Raw genomic sequence first — 16925 nt, forward strand, 5'->3', positions numbered from 1 at the left:
CAAAAAAATTGGGGAAAAACTTGTTATGAGAATAAAGTCATAACCACGAGAATTTAAAATTTACAAGAATAAAGTTTAATAAATAATAGCTGGGGAAAACAGCAGAAAAAAGAAACATAAAGTCAAAATATTAAGAGAAAAAAGTTTCAGTTTTTCAACAATAAACTCATAATATTATGAGGGGGGAAAATCATTTTGGCAACTTGAAATAATACAGGAAAAATGCTTATTTTAAGTCACATTTAAGTCTTTATTATTACAAGAAAAATAAATTAAATTTGTCATTTTTGGACAATTGGGTTGGGTAAAAATTTATAGAATTGTGGGAATAATGACAGCAATTAAAATTTCCAAGCAGAAAGTTATAATAGTTAGAGGGAAAAAAACCAGCAGAAATAAAAAAAAAGACAGTTATGTTACAAAAATAAAGTCAAAATATTAAGAGCAAAAAGTTGCACTTTTTTGATAATAAACTCATAATATTATGATGGGAAAAAATCATTTTGGCAACTTGAAATAATACAGGAAACATGCTTATTTTAAGTCATATTTAAGTCTTTATTATTACAACAAAAAGAAATTAAAGTTGTCATTTTTGGACAAAAAAAAGACAGTTATGTTACAAAAATAAAGTCAAAATATTAAGAGAAAAAAGTTGCACTTTTTGGACAATAAATTCATAATGTTATGACGAAAAAAAATTATTTTTAGCAGCGTGGACTTGAAATAATACAGGAAAAATGTATTTTTTGTGTCATTACGCCATCTACTGTATAAAATTGTACCGACAAGCTACACAAACAGTCCCATTATAATGTGTTAGTGAGCAATCAATATATAGGGAACACCAAACAAGATTCACATGTCGGAACCATTGATTCTCGGCCCATAGGTCAGGCGTCACCATGGACGACACCAGGCTGAATGACTCCAACGTTAAGGTTGCCGTTCGTGTGCGACCGATGAACAGAAGAGGTGAGAATAATGTCCCGCATAGAAGTGTTTCAAATGTACTTCTTCCCTGAGATCATATTTCTCCTCTCTTGTAGAGAAGTATTAGATGACATTTTTAGCTATTTGGTTATTTTTAGCCTTATGCATTATTTTAGCTGTTTGAAGATGAACTATAATAGCAAGTTGAAGTATTTGTGATTTTAGAAATAAGGAGTTAGTATGTTCTCTGTAGGCGGCATTATGAATTATCCTTACTGGCCTTTTTTGCAGTACATTTAGCGAGAGTGTGGAGTGATTTCTGATTGAGAATAAATTTTGTTTTGTTCAATATTGGAATATTTCTGGCCACTTGGGAGTATAATCCAGAAGACATAGATGATGCGAGTCATAACATAAGAGATGATACCATAAATCTAACACAAGAGGAAGGTTAACCAGTTTTCTAATTTACCATCGGCTAAAGGATTAGCTTTGAAATGTTATGGCTAGTCCTGTATTTTAATAAATAATTATAAAATTATTAAAATTAAATTTTAATAATTTTTAAAAAATTAAATTAAAAATTATAAAATTAAAATTATACAAAAAATATAATAAATAATAAAATAATTCTATTATAAAACTATTTCCTGCCATATCATGTTGAGCTTTTACATACACATGCACATACGGTGTTTGGTGTCTGAGAAAGCATTACATTGGCATAGTTATGATAACTTAAAATATTTAATTATTAACAGGAGCCCACAGCACCCTACTGTGAATGGTTATCATGACATTTGTCCTTGTCTATTTTGCTGTCGTACTAATGGAGTTTTTGCCTCTCGTCAGAAAAAGACCTTAAGGCAAAATGTGTGGTAGAAATGGAAGGGAGCCAAACAATATTGAACCCCGCCATGACAACTTTGAGCAAAGGAGACCCACGGTAAGTTATGGATATTCCACATAATTCAGTTTTCTGTTCATACTAAATGAGCTGCTGTCATTCTCCACCCTAAGGAAGCACACTGCATAATATACAGGCTCCAACCAGCCCGTCCGTCTGGTTAGCAAGTAGCGTTGGATGGAGTAGTCTCATAGCCCCCACCCCTCCTCACCTACACCCACACCCACACCTCCCTCCTAGTTCATGCCTCTCTTTGCAAAGGGTGTGGCATTTACTGCCCAGTCTTGTTTGAGAAGAACAAGCAGCATTAATATTCAGCTGCCAAAAGGTATGAATCTTGTCATCATGGTGATTTTGTTTTGAAAATCCGTGCATGTAAAATGACTGGCCATGTTCAAGATTGACCATTGAATAAGACAACCTTTGAAAAAACAACAACAACAATATATGTATTTTAATATAATAACTAATAACTATAAAAGCAATCTTCACTCACTAAATGTACTGCAAAAAAGGCCAGTAAGGATAATTCATAATGCCGCCTACAGAGAACATACTAACTCCTTATTTCTAAAATCACAAATACTTCAACTTGCTGATATAGTTCATCTTCATCTTTACCCATTATGGCATTGGATGCTCATATCACCTCCTACTTCGGTACGTGAATTAAATTAAATTAAATTAAAAAAAACAAACAAAAAACTTAAATTATATTAGGAAAGCAGGAAGTGAACAAATGTAGCAGTTGATGTTTGCTAAATACAAGGATGAAGAGTCTTGAACCAGTCATGATGTGCTGTATATATCATTATATTGACACTTACTATGGTAACCATTATGTCATTGGATGCTCATATCACCTTGTACTTCGGTACGTGACTTAAATTAAATTAAATTAAATTAAATTAAAAAAACAAACAAAAAACTTAAATTATATTAGGAAAGCAGGAAGTGAACAAATGTAACAGTTGATGTTTGCTAAATACAAGGATGAAGAGTCTTGAACCAGTCATGATGTGCTATATATATCACTATATTGACACTTACTATGGTACCCATTATGTCATTGGATGCTCATATCACCTTGTACTTTGGTACGTGACAAAAAAAAAATACATAAAATAAAAATTCATGAAATAATTTAAAAAAATTCTTACTGACCTTTTTTGCAGTACATTTAGCGAGTGAAGATTGCTTTTATAGTTATTAGCCCATATTTCCACACAATAAGTAAGATATGGTAGAACCAGAGAGCAATAAAGAGTGTTGAGTGATTTCTGATGGTGGGGGGAACAATGGCTGCAATACTATTTAGTTTTATTGGCAAATATTTTTTACAATGCAATTCCCACTTCTAGTATCAAAACTGATATTCATTATGACTTTGGTGTCATAATTCAGTGGCCATTGTGTTGACTGTCGCTTGACGGGGCCATGTCAACACAGGTAGTCTGCCTTGACATTCTTCAGCCGCCATGTTTTTTTCCCCCCCATGTGAACAGGTTATACCAGCTCCCTTAACAGGGGGGCAGAATTCCTCAAAGGATCAACCAGAAGTACAAGTGATAGAAAATGATAAACAATGAATGGACCTCCTGGTTAGCATTTCTTTATGTTAGCATCATTTTTTTTATGGAGCTTTGTAAGGTAAGTCAATGACTCACCACCTTTTCCAAGCTTTGTGCTTTGTCAGCACGCCCGCCCCCCAACCTGACAACTTGAGATGAATTGCTGTGTGAGCCTCAGGGGGTGTTAATATGTAGCAGTAATATTGGTAGCAGTGTTTCCAACCCCTCAGTCAGGAAAGTAAAGTATCCACTGGCCATTTCCTGTGTCTTGTGCACATATAGACAAACAACCATTCACACTCACATTCATACCTGTGGATAATTTGGAGTCGCTAATTAACCTAGCATTATTTTTGGAATGTGGGAGGAAACCGGAGTACCCGGAGAAAACCCACGCATGCACGAGGAGAACATGCAAACTCCACACAGAGATGGCCGATTGTGGAATCGAACTAGCTCCTAGCTGCGAGGCCCTTGCGCTAATCACTTGTAAAAACAGCGTAAAAACATCTTATTTTCTCTTATTATGTCTGTTATATTGGGTAATATGAGAGGCAGGGTACACCCTGGACTGGTGGCCAGCCAATCACAGGGCACATATAGACAAACAACCATTCACACTCACATTCTAGCATGTTTTTGTAATGTGGGAGGAAACCGGAGTACCCGGAGAAAAACCCACGCATGCACGGGGAGAACATGCAAACTCCACACAGAGATGGAATTGAACTCGGGTTTCCTAGCTGTGAGGCCTGCGCGCTAACCACTCGAGCGCCGTGCACCCCCTTAAGTTGCATTCTACAGCAAATTCCTTTTTAGCGGGAAGTTGCCCTTGAAGTTTAGTTTAGTCCTTTAAAAAAGCGGACTGTAACTCAAACAGAATTCTCTAAAAACTCCCTTTTCATGCTCTTATCGTATCTATAACAACTTTTGTATCTGTTTATTTTATCGCACACGCAGTTGTGTGTTGCCTTCAATGTCCTGGCACAGTCATCTGAGATAAAGATTCTTGGTTGGTCACCATTACCTTCCTCCTCCCTTTCCTTTTAGCGACTCCTTGGAGCTGGGATTCGCTGCCAGTTATCTTAGGAATGTCCTTGCCGGCCCAGGAGAGGACAAGACTTAATGTTGCTCTTTCATGGCCCAGCGATCATCGCATAGGGACGCCTTGTTTCACTGCAGTCCCTACGGTTAGCCATGGCTACTTTTTTTTTTAAACCGCTAAATTGATATGTCTGCCTGCTTAGAGACTGTGTCTTTTGTAGTAGTGCACTTAGTGTGTGCCACATATACGCTAACTGGCCTACTTTATTGCATCAAGTAAAAAAAAAAAAAAAAAAAATCAATTTTGTTTGTCCGCATTGCTTCAGGGAGGAGCAGCGACACAACTTTGTTAAGTTTCATATCACTGACAAAATTCCGGGAGTTTTACACTGGAAAATGTACTACTGTCGATATATGATGCAGTGTACTGTCGATTCATTCATTCATTTTCTACCGCTTTTTCCTCACGAGGGTCGCGGGGGGTGCTGGAGCCTATCCCAGCTGTCTTCAGGCGAGAGGCGGGGTGCACCCTGGACTGGTGGCCAGCCAATCATATTTATTTATTTTATTTTATTTTATTAGCACATTATGGAAACAAAATAAAACAAACACAAGTCACTAGGTGTCACTCATGTTACTGTAATGTTCAGTAAAACACACAAGCACCAAGCACTTTTGAATGATCTCACAACAGGCGTATTAATCCCTAATAAAAAATACTGGTTACTGTTGTGGCCGTAACCCACCACAAGATGAAACTCAACGCCACTTCCTGTCCACCAACGCACACTGCTCCCTTAGGGAACACATTTATAGCAACACACATGAGTACAAGTCATTCATTCATTTTTTACCGTTTATCCTCGCGTCAGGGTGCTGGAGCCTATCCCAGCTGTCTTCAGGCGAGACAGTACACCCTGGACTGGTGGCCAGCCAATCACAGGGCACATATAGACAAACAACCATTCACACTCACATTCATACCTATGGACAATTTGGAGTCGCTAATTAACCTAGCATGTTTTTTGGAATGTGAGAGGAAACCGGAGTACCCGGAGAAAACCCACGCTTGCACAGGGAGAACATGCAAACTCCACACAGAGATGGCCGAGGGTGGAATCAAACTCGGGTCTCCTAGCTGTGAGTCCCTCGCGAAAATCACTCGAATACCATGCAGCGTAAAAACATCTTATTTTCTCTTATTATGTCTACTATATTGGGTAATATGAGTATAAAGTTCACTATAGGGGTGTTACTTCATGTCTAGAGGGCTCTAAAATTCATTCATTTATTCATTCATTTTCTACCGCTTCACAAGGGTTGCGGGGGGTGCTGGAGCCTATCCCAGCTGTCTTCGGGCGAGAGGCGGGGTACACCCTGGACTGGTGGCCAGCCAATCACAGGGCACATATAGACAAACAACCATTCACACTCACATTCATACCTATGGACAATTTGGAGTCGCCAATTAACCTAGCATGTTTTTTGGAATGTGGGAGGAAACTCTGGGTACTCCGGAGAAAACCCACACATGCACGGGGAGAACATGCAAACTCCACACAGAGATGGCCGAGGGTGGAATCGAACTTGGGTCTCCTAGCTGTGTGGCCTGCACGCTAACCACCTTGCAGCCTATAATTCTCATTTATGTCTTAAATAGCGTATTTACTCCTATTATGTCTACTGTATTGGGTAATACAAGTGTAAAGGATGTTATTGTATGTCTAGAGGGACTGATACTAACATTACCGTCTCCTCTTTTTCCTCAGGAATCAACCAAAGGTTAGTATTTTCATATCTGCATATGTCACGTTCCCCTTTTGTGTTTTCAAAGACCTAAGCCGACACATCCCATCTCTTTGTGTTCTTCTCCTGTGCCGTCAGGTTTTTGCCTATGATCACTGTTTCTGGTCCATGGATGAATCCCAGAAAGACAAGTTTGCAGGTTTGCTCTTTATCAGTTCTGTTTTTAGCTCCCGGTGACTCATTTCTTAAACTTAACTCAGCCAACAGAAGGTTGGCTGGTGCGATGAACTATTTATGGAGAGACGGGTAGAAATGGATTGTTTTACCGCTTGGGATTCAGTCACACTCGGTTTTAGCGGTAGGGAAAAGGTGGTCATGAATACACAATGTCTATTCTCAGCTATTTTTATGTATTCACAGAATAAATAACAGTCCTCACACAAGTAAGGACTGTTCATAAACTGTTTGTTTGTTTGTTTGTCATTTTATTTCGAGCAAAAAAACCAAAACAAAAAAAAAAAAAAAAAAAAATTCCAATTCATCATTTCCAAATACCATTACCTTGTTTTTTTATTTACATTTAAAGATAATCTGCAAAAAGTATACACGTTACCAATTGAGAAACATTAAAATGTCATTAATTCATTAATTCATTAATTTTCTACCGCTTTTCCTCACGAGGGTCATGGGGGGTGCTGGAGCCTATCCCAGCTGTCTTCGGGGCGAGAGGCGGGGTACACCCTGGACTGGTCGCCAGCCAATCACAGGGCACATATAGACAAACAACCATTCACACTCACATTCATAACTATGGAGTCGCTAATTAACCTAGCATGTTTTTGGAATGTGGGAGGAAATGCAAACTCCACACAGAGATGGCCGAGGGTGGAATGGAACTCGGGTCTCCTCGCGCTAATCCCTCGTCCGCCATGCAGCATAAAAACATCATATTTTCTCTTATTATGTCTACTATATTGGGTAATATGAGTATAAAGTTTACTATAGGGGTGTTGCTTCATGCCTAGAGGGCTCTAAAATTCATTCATTCATTAATTTTCTGCCGCTTATCCTCACTAGGGTCACGAGGGTTGCTGGAGCTTATCCCAGCTGTCTTCAGGCGAGAGGCGGGGTACACCCTGGACTGGTGGCCAGCCAATCACAGGGCACATATAGACAAACAACCATTCACACTCACATTCATACCTATGGACAATTTGGAGTCGCTAATTAACCTAGCATGTTTTTGGAATGTGGGAGGAAACCGGAGTACCCGGAGAAAACCCACACATGCACAGGGAGAACATGCAAACTCCACACAGATAGCCGAGGGTGGAATTGAACCCTGGTCTCCTAGCTGCGAGGTCTGCGTGCTAACCACTCTTACACCGTGCTGCCCAATGTCATTAATATATAAATTAAATAATTTGGGGCCCAGTACTGACCCCCTGAAAGTCTTTGTCTTTCTTTTGAACGTGTACTTTGTATTCTCGTATGTTTAGGTCAAGAAGTAGTGTTCCAATGTCTTGGAGAGAGTTTGCTAGACAACGCCTTCATGGGATACAACGCCTGCATTTTTGCTTATGGGCAGACAGGTGAATGCAACACCACATACACACAATTAGACTGGGCTCTCCATAAAATGCGAGTCTGGGACTATTATTCCTTATTATGGCTTTAACTGACTGCTATTTATTTGTTTAGGCTATTTATACAGCAGTAGAAAGTTAACCAGCATTAACCTTAATCCTGGTGTCATGATATCCACTCGTAACCGTTGTCCAGTTTTGTCACTTTCCAACTGTGGTCACATTTCTTTGGTTTTGTGTTCACTGAAAATGAGACCCTACCCGTCCATGTTCAGGTTCTGGAAAGTCGTACACCATGATGGGTTCCGCAGAACAACCTGGTCTCATCCCTCGCCTCTGCAGCTCCCTGTTCTCCAGGACCATACAGGAGGCTCGAGAGGGTGAGAGCTTCACTGTGGAAGTTTCCTACATGGAAATTTACAACGAGAAGGTCCGTGACCTGCTGGACCCTAAAGGGTGAGAAACAAACTTTGGTGAATTGTCATATTTCACAGCTTCCTGAATACATCTGTGTACGTACGTCTGTGTTTGTAGAAGCCGGCAAGCACTGAGAGTGAGGGAGCACAAAGTCCTGGGTCCTTATGTGGATGGGCTTTCTCGTCTGGCTGTGGCTAACTACAAGGTAGAGTGGGGGTTGTCATATACTGTATACAGTAATCCTTTTATCACCACTTTAACAATTTTGGTAATGCTTTTATTTCATTTGAACATGCATCAGATTACAATTGAATGCATCCCATAATCAGATCCCAGGAGTAGGAAGAAGCAAAGCTTATTAAATCTTACCCCTCCATCTGGTACTTTTACAATCAGTAACTGTTACATTTGTTCACTTCCTGCTTTCCTAATATAGTTTAAGTTTTTTTTTTTAAATTATTATTATTTTATTATTATTTTTTTGTCACGTACCGAAGTACGAGGTGATATGACCATACAATACCATAATGGGTACCATAGTAAGTGTCAATATAATGATATACATAGCACATCATGACTGGTTCAAGACTCTTCATCCTTGTATTTAGCAAACATCAACTGTTACATTTGTTCACCTCCTGCTTTCCTAAAATAATTTTATTTTTTTTAATTAAATTATTTTTTTTAATTTAATTTTTACATTTTTTGCATTAATTAAACATTTTCAACCATAATATACTACTACTAATTTTTAATTTAATTTAATTTAATTTAATTTAATTTTTTCAATTTTTGCATTAATTAAACATTTTCAACCATAACACACTACTACTAAAATAGAAATACTGTACCGTATAAGGCATTCGTTATCTACTCTGGTTACTAGGTGTCAGTAATGCTACTGTAATGTTCGGTGAGACACACAAGCACCAAGCTTGATTGCCGGAACAACGGCTTTTTCTACTAGATAACTATACTGTGTTCTTCTATGTTGATATTCTGACCTGTTTTTTCAGGTCATTACACTGAAAAGGACGGATATAAAAAAAAATGTTCTGATTATGTGTCTTGATTCTGGCAGGATATTGAGTCTCTTATGTCAGAGGGAAATAAATCTCGCACAGTGGCCGCCACCAACATGAACGAAGAGAGCAGCCGATCTCATGCTGTGTTTAACATCACCCTCACACACACACTAATGGACCTGCAGTCAGGGGTGAGATAAAAAACACGCACTTGGACAGCATTTGGTCTATTCCAATTTGTTCTGGACTATCTGGACTATCTGTATGGTTCACTCCAGACAAGCGGAGAAAAGGTGAGCAAACTGAGTCTGGTGGACCTGGCAGGAAGTGAGCGTGCAGCCAAGACCGGGGCAGCTGGTGAAAGACTGAAAGAAGGCAGCAACATCAACAAGTAAGAGGACTGAAAACCACATCATATCATATCATATCCGCTTACAAAGATACATTTAAATTACTGCATGTCCCAGTCTCTTATCTGTGTGTGTAACTTTGTCTACTATGTTCTATCTCTCCCTATTCAGATCTCTAAGTACATTAGGTTTGGTTATCTCAGCATTGGCCGACCAGGGTGCAGGGAAGAATAGGAACAAATTTGTTCCCTATAGGGACTCTGTGCTGACCTGGCTACTCAAGGTATTGAAAAACTTGGATGGTTATTACATTACATTACATATATGACCTCTAAACATGATCAATGTGTACCTGCAGGACAGTTTGGGGGGTAACAGCCGCACCGCCATGGTAGCTACCATCAGCCCAGCCGCAGACAATTACGATGAGACGCTGTCCACCCTGCGTTACGCCGACCGCGCCAAAAGCATCGTGAACCACGCTGTTGTGAACGAAGACCCCAACGCCAGAATCATCAGAGAGCTGCGAGAAGAAGTGGAGAAGCTGAGGGAGCAGCTCACTGAAGCTGAGGTTTGTTTTTTTAGACATAGACTTTATTGTCATTGCTCAATAACACAGCAGTGAAATGTCGTTGCCTGGCTCCCGTGTAATAATAAATAATAATGTGGAGAATAAATAGATGACATCAAACATGAACAATGTAGAGCGTAAACAGTAATTTGTACAAAGATTTTCAATATTTTAGAATAAATAACAATAATTTAACGCAGGGATCTCAAACTCAATTTACTTGGGGGCCACTGGAGCTCGGGTCTGGATGAGACTGGGCCGCATCAGGTTTTCCAAAAAAAAAAAAAAAAACGCATTAAAAACAAAAAAAATTAAAAAACTTCGCTTTGGTTCAAATTTTCTACAAGAAAAGCTCTGATAAAACATTCCACTGTTCTCAAATATCTTACTTTTTATTTTTCTACACAAAATAAGATGAAAAATAAATAAACAAATCAAGAATAGAGAAAATCAATCAATCAGTAATAAATAAATAAATATAATAATAATAATAATAATAAAACGGCAAATAATAAAAACTTAAGAAACCACATATAGTTGGTGGGTAGACAAATTATTTTTTTCAGATTAAAATGAACAAAGCATTATTAGAGCCCTGTAGACATGACAAAACACGACTATAGTCACATTTATACTCTTTTTATTTACAGCATATTGCGCAACTACAGGGTCTTGAGACACATGCTAACTCGCAAACTAGAGAGCTAGCGAACCTAAACGGTAGCATTCAAGTTACTTCCTTTCAACTTAAATAGCCAAAAACTTACCACTTCCACACGGATAGGGAGGATAACTATTAACAGTTATTTAACCTTTAACATGAACATTAATCAAACGTAATAATTTTTTCTGGGTACATGATACCATACAGCATCCATATCAAACTTGCGCGGGCCTGCACTAACATTAAACTTTCATATCAAGGCGGGGGCCTCAAAGTAGTGTCCTGCGGGCCACATTTGGCCCGCGGGCTGCACGTTTGAGACCCCTGATTTTAAAGTTTTGGTTGTGCGTGTGGGCAGGTAGAGGGGCTTATTTGGCATTGAGCAGTCTGACGGCCAGGGGGAAATAGCTGTCTCTAAACCTGGTTGTTCTTTCAGTCGATGAAGGCACCTGAGCTGAAGGAGAGACTAGAGGAGTCGGAGAAGCTGATCCAAGAGATGACTGTGACGTGGGAGGAGAAACTTAGGAAGACTGAAGCTATTGCACAAGTAAGAAATGCCCTGTAGAGCCATGTTTACCCAGACAGAATGTTATTGTTTTTCATATTTTCTCAAATGAAACGTTAGACTAATAATGTTCGGGTAATAAATATACCATATTGGTTTCACGTAGGAGCGACAGAAGCAACTTGAAAGTTTGGGAATTTCGCTGCAGTCGTCCGGCATCAGAGTCGTGGATGACAAGTGCTTCCTGGTCAATCTGAATGCCGACCCTGCCCTCAACGAGCTGCTGGTCTACTACCTGAAGGTGCCAGATTCATACTAACGTACTGTACTAGTACTGTCTAGTGTGTACTTTATCACCGCTTTGTATGATTGACACATATTCAGGAGCACACGCGTGTGGGTTCAGCCAAATCACAGGACATCCAACTTTGTGGGATGGCCATTCAAGCCGAGCACTGCGTCATTGATATCACGCTCAACAACGGCGTGGTCATCACGCCTCACTGCAACGCTCGGTAAGTGCTTAGTTTTTTTATTCATTTTCTACCGCTTATCCTCACGAGGGTCGCAGGGGGTGCTGGAGCCTATCCTATCCCAGCTGTCTTCGGGCGAGACTTTGTCTTCAACAAAGTCAGGATATTCGTGGTATTACCCACAGCACAAAAATGCCCACTTTTCCTGATTTTTAATTAGAATACCTTTGATCTAATTAGATCAAAGGCATTCTGGAATTATCAACATTGGCACTTTGCAATGAGCCACATTGAGCCACATTGGGTGCTGGAGCCTATCCCAGCTGTCTTCAGGCGAGACAGTACACCCTGGACTGGTGGCCAGCCAATCACAGGGCACATATAGACAAACAACCATTCACACTCACATTCATACCTATGGACAATTTGGAGTGGCTAATTAACCTAGCATGTTTTTGGAATGTGGGAGGAAACCGGAGTACCCGGAGAAAACCCACGCATGCACAGGGAGAACATGGAAACTCCACACAGACAGGGCCGAGGGTGGAATCAAACTCGGGTCTCCTTGTTGTGAGTCCCTTGCGCTAATGACTCGTCCGCCATGCAGCGTAAAAACATCTTATTTTCTCTTATTATGTCTACTATATTGGGTAATATGAGTATAAAGTTCACTATAGGGGTGTTACTTCATGCCTAGAGGGCTCTAAAATTCATTCATTTTCTACCGCTTATCCTCACTAGGGTTGCGAGGGTTGCTGGAGCCTATCCCAGCTGTCTTCGGGCAAGAGGCGGGTACACCCTGGACTGGTGGCCAGCCAATCACAGGGCACATATAGACAAACAACCATTCACACTCACATTCATACCTATGGACAATTCGGAGTCGCCAATTAACCTAGCATGTTTTTGGAATGTGGGACGAAACCGGAGTACCCGGAGAAAACCCACGCATGCACGGGTAGAACATGCACACTCCACACAGAGATGTGGCCAAGGGTGGAATTGAACTCGGGTCTCCTAGTTGTGAGTCCTGCGCGCTAACCACTGGTCCGCTGTGCAGCCAAGTGCTCAGTTTTTCTTTCATTTAAAGACAAATAGGCATGTGAACTCACCATCATTTTTAAGCTATGGGAAAAATGTGGAATTCCAGCCAACTTTTTAAATTTTCAAACAAAATTTTGTGGCAGACATGATTTATTGACATTAAACAGAGCAGAACATATCCTACGAAAAGAAAATATACAGAATTGTTCCTTGTTCCTGATGTCTGATGAATACATTCTCTTGTCTTGTCTGAAGAACGTGGGTGAATGGCGCTGTCGTCACCAGTCCTGTGCAGCTTCATCACGGCGATCGCATCCTATGGGGGAACAACCACTTCTTCAGGTTAGACTTAGTGTGGATTTATGTGTTTTTTGTAATGGTAATGGTTTTATTTCATTTGAACATGCATCAGATTACAATTGAATGCATCACATAATCAGTTCCCAGTTCCACATGTCCAAAAGGAGTAGGAAGAAGCAAAGCTTATTAAATCCTACCCCTCCATCTGGTACTTTTACAATCAGTAACTGTTACATTTGTTCACTTCCTGCTTTCCTAATATACGTTTTTAATTAAAAAAAAATTTTAATGATTTTTTATTTTTTTATTTTTATTTTATTTTTTATTTTTTGTCACGTACCGAAGTACTCAGTGATATGAGCATCCAATGCCATAATGGGTACCATAGTAAGTGTCAATATAGTGATATATATAGCACATCATGACTGGTTCAAGACTCTTCATCCTTGTATTTAGCAAACATCAACTGCTTGTATTGTTTCTTGAATTGGCTCATCGTTGTGCATTGTTTGATTTCCTTACTCAATCCATTCCATAGTTTGATTCCACATACTGAAATGCTATGGCTAGCATAACGTAGTCCTAGCATAGAAGTGTTTCAAATGTACTTCTTCCCTGAGATCATATTTCTCCTCTCTTGTAGAGAAGTATTGGATGACATTTTTAGCTAATTGGTTATTTTTTAGCCTTATGCATTATTTTAGCTGTTTGAAGATGAACTATAATAGCAAGTTGAAGTATTTGTGATTTTAGAAATAAGGAGTTAGTATGTTCTCTGTAGGCGCCATTATGAATTATCCTTACTGACCTTTTTTTGCCATACATTTAGCGAGTGAAGATTGCTTTTATAGTTATTAGCCCATATTTCCACACAATAAGTAAAATATGGTAGAACCAGAGAGCAATAAAGAGTGTGGAGTGATTTCTGATTGACACTCTTTTGTTTTCCACAAATTAACAAAAGTAGTTAATTATGGTTTTCTTTTATTTCTTTCCAAACCCACAGGATCAACCTGCCCAAGCATTTAGTCCATACTGGGAGCGAGGAGGAGGAGAGTGGGTCTAGAATGAAGACCAGCTTAAGTGCAGACCACCTGGAGGTGGACATCGATACATCTAGTGATGTCTCTAGTGAAGTCGGCTTTGAGTTCGCTCAGGCTGAAGTCATGATGAAAGGAATGGCCAGCAACGGTAAGTAATACTGTTACTGTTATTATTTTTAATTTAATTTAATTTAATTTAATTTTCAAAATCTCTTCACCTTGCAGATCCCTTGCAGTCGGTGTTGCAGACCCTGGAGAGGCAACACGAGGAGGAGAAACGCTGCGCCTTGGAGCGCCAGAGGCTGATGTACGAACAGGAACTGCAGCAACTTCGCTTGCGGCTCAATCCTGAAAGATCTTCTCATTTCCTGGAAGTGTCAGGATCTCCGCCCAACGCCGCTAACGTTAGTGGGACATCACCGGGTTCCCACAAACGCATGCGGCGATGGAGCGAAGACAGGTGAGACCTACTTGGGTTTTAGTTCAATGGAGTTCTGTTCCTATGATGGCATTGGAAGTGGACTATGGTGCATTCATGGACCATACTGGCGAAAATGCACGAGTGGAGCATGTGGTTTACTTTTTACTTGTATTATCACATTTATAAATTATGACTGATTTTTTGGTGCTTATTTGTGCAGTATTAGTAACTTATTATCTACATCAGGGATCTCAAACTCAGTTTACTTGGGGGCCACTGGAGCTTGGGTCTGGGTGAGACTGGGCCACATCAGGTTTTCCAAAAAAAAAAAAAAACGCATTTATGAAAAAAAGAAAAATATACAAACTTTTTCAGTGCTTTGGTTCCGATTTTCTACAATAAAAGCGCTGATAAAACATTCCACTGTTCTCAAATATCTGACTTTTTATTTTTCTACACAAAATAAGATGAAAAATAAATAAACAAATCAAGAATAAAGAAAATCAATCAGTAATAAATAAATATAATAATAATAATAATAATAAAACAGTAAATAATAAAAACTTAAGAAACTACATATAGTTGGTGGGTAGACAAATAATTTTTTTCAGATTAAAATGAACAAAGCATTATTAGAACCCTGTAGACATGACAAAACACGACTATAGTCACATTTATACTCTTTTTATTTACAACATATTGCGCAACTGCAGGGTCTTGAGACACATGCTAACTCGCAAACTAGAGAGCTAGCGACCTAAACGGTAGCCTTCAAGTTATTTCCTTTAAACTTAAATAGCCAAAAACTTACCACTTCCACACAGATAGGGAGGATAACTATTAACAGTTATTTAACCTTTAACATGAACATTAATCAAACGTAAATATTTTTTTCTGGGTACATGATACCATACAGCATCCATATCAAACTAACATTAAACTTTCATATCAAGGCGGGGGCCTCAAACTAGTGTCCTGCGGGCCACATTTGGCCCGCGGGCCGCGTGTTTGAGGCCCCTGATCTACATAAACATGGAAACAAACTGACTGCCTGTATCTGTATGTGATTTGTATGTTTTTATTTTTTGCCATTTATTGTATGTACTCTACGTTTTTGTCATCAAGAGAGGCAATGATTACTCGAAGCCTTCGCCGTCTCAAGGAGCAGATCGTTCGCGCCAACCTGTTGGCTCAGGAGGCCTGTTTTATTACAGAGGAGCTCAACAAGAGAACCGAGTACATGGTCACTTTGCAGATACCTGCCGCCAATCTGGATGCTAACAGGAAGGTCAGGAGGAACAAAACACAAAATACTTCCAATCCAAAGTTGTGGGTCCACGTCAAGTTCTCCGTCTTGTCCCGTAGCGTGACATGGTGCTGAGCGAGCCAGCCATTCAAGTACGCCGCAAAGGGAAAGGGAAGCAGATCTGGGCGATGGAGAAGATGGAGAATCGTCTGGTGGACATGAGGGAGCTCTACCAGGAGTGGAAGGACTTTGATGAAGATAATGCTGTAACTCCTTCATCTTGCTTTCCCAGAAATGATACGATCTTCACTCACAAAAAATAATATTAAAGACTCTCTTTTGTATTTTTATACAGGTCATGCGGTCTTATTTCAAACGGGCTGACCCTTTTTTTGACGAGCAAGAGAACCACAGTCTGATTGGGGTGGCCAATGTTTTCCTGGCATGTTTGTTCTACGACGTCAAACTGCAGTATGCCGTTCCCATCATCAACCAGAAAGGAGAGGTAGGACAATAACTTCTGTCTCAAACTCCACAGCGCCACCCTCATTCACATATAGGCAAACAACCATTCACACTCACATTCATACCTATGGACAATTTGGAGTGGCTAATTAACCTAGCATGTTTTTTGGAATGTGGGAGGAAAAAACGGAGTACCCGGAGAAAACCCACGCATGCATGGGGAGAACATGAAAATTCCACACAGAGATGGCCGAGGATGGAATTGAACTCGGGTCTCCAATCTGCGAGGCCCTCGCGCCAACCACTCTCACGCCATGCAGCCCTACAGTACAGCATGCAAAACAAATTACAATATATTCAGAACTCGGCTGCTCGCCGCCTCACTAGGGCTGGGTTCAACGATTATTTCTGTAAATGATTAATCGAGAAAATAGTTTTTCGATGCATCGATTAATCCCTGATTAGTCCCTGAAAACATAAACCACAAACACATACACAGGTTATTCATTCATTCATTCATTTTCTACCTCTTATCCTCACGAGGGCCACAGAGAGTGCCGGAGCCTATCCCAGCTGTCTTCGGGCGGGGTACACCCTGGACTGGTGGCCAGCCA

The 16925-nt window shown here is 39.9% G+C and overlaps 1 protein-coding gene across 3 annotated transcripts in view; it reads left to right on the forward strand.

The window, feature by feature from the left end:
* Positions 1 to 16925, forward strand: part of LOC131129288 (kinesin-like protein KIF13B) — a 42733-nt gene that overhangs the window by 824 nt on the left and 24984 nt on the right. For all 3 annotated transcript variants that reach the window (XM_058072738.1, XM_058072825.1, XM_058072919.1), the window contains exons 2-21: positions 893 to 975; positions 1786 to 1879; positions 6225 to 6237; positions 6340 to 6400; positions 7701 to 7793; positions 8063 to 8243; positions 8322 to 8409; positions 9286 to 9420; positions 9508 to 9620; positions 9751 to 9862; positions 9938 to 10150; positions 11251 to 11361; positions 11486 to 11620; positions 11704 to 11834; positions 13092 to 13178; positions 14143 to 14327; positions 14405 to 14639; positions 15726 to 15888; positions 15966 to 16112; positions 16202 to 16351. In XM_058072738.1, coding sequence (XP_057928721.1) covers positions 893 to 975; positions 1786 to 1879; positions 6225 to 6237; positions 6340 to 6400; positions 7701 to 7793; positions 8063 to 8243; positions 8322 to 8409; positions 9286 to 9420; positions 9508 to 9620; positions 9751 to 9862; positions 9938 to 10150; positions 11251 to 11361; positions 11486 to 11620; positions 11704 to 11834; positions 13092 to 13178; positions 14143 to 14327; positions 14405 to 14639; positions 15726 to 15888; positions 15966 to 16112; positions 16202 to 16351 — 2530 coding nt within the window. The remainder of the gene's footprint in view (positions 1 to 892; positions 976 to 1785; positions 1880 to 6224; positions 6238 to 6339; positions 6401 to 7700; positions 7794 to 8062; positions 8244 to 8321; positions 8410 to 9285; positions 9421 to 9507; positions 9621 to 9750; positions 9863 to 9937; positions 10151 to 11250; positions 11362 to 11485; positions 11621 to 11703; positions 11835 to 13091; positions 13179 to 14142; positions 14328 to 14404; positions 14640 to 15725; positions 15889 to 15965; positions 16113 to 16201; positions 16352 to 16925) is intronic.

Source organism: Doryrhamphus excisus, chromosome 1 (assembly GCF_030265055.1).
Source record: "Doryrhamphus excisus isolate RoL2022-K1 chromosome 1, RoL_Dexc_1.0, whole genome shotgun sequence".
NCBI lineage: Eukaryota > Metazoa > Chordata > Actinopteri > Syngnathiformes > Syngnathidae > Doryrhamphus > Doryrhamphus excisus.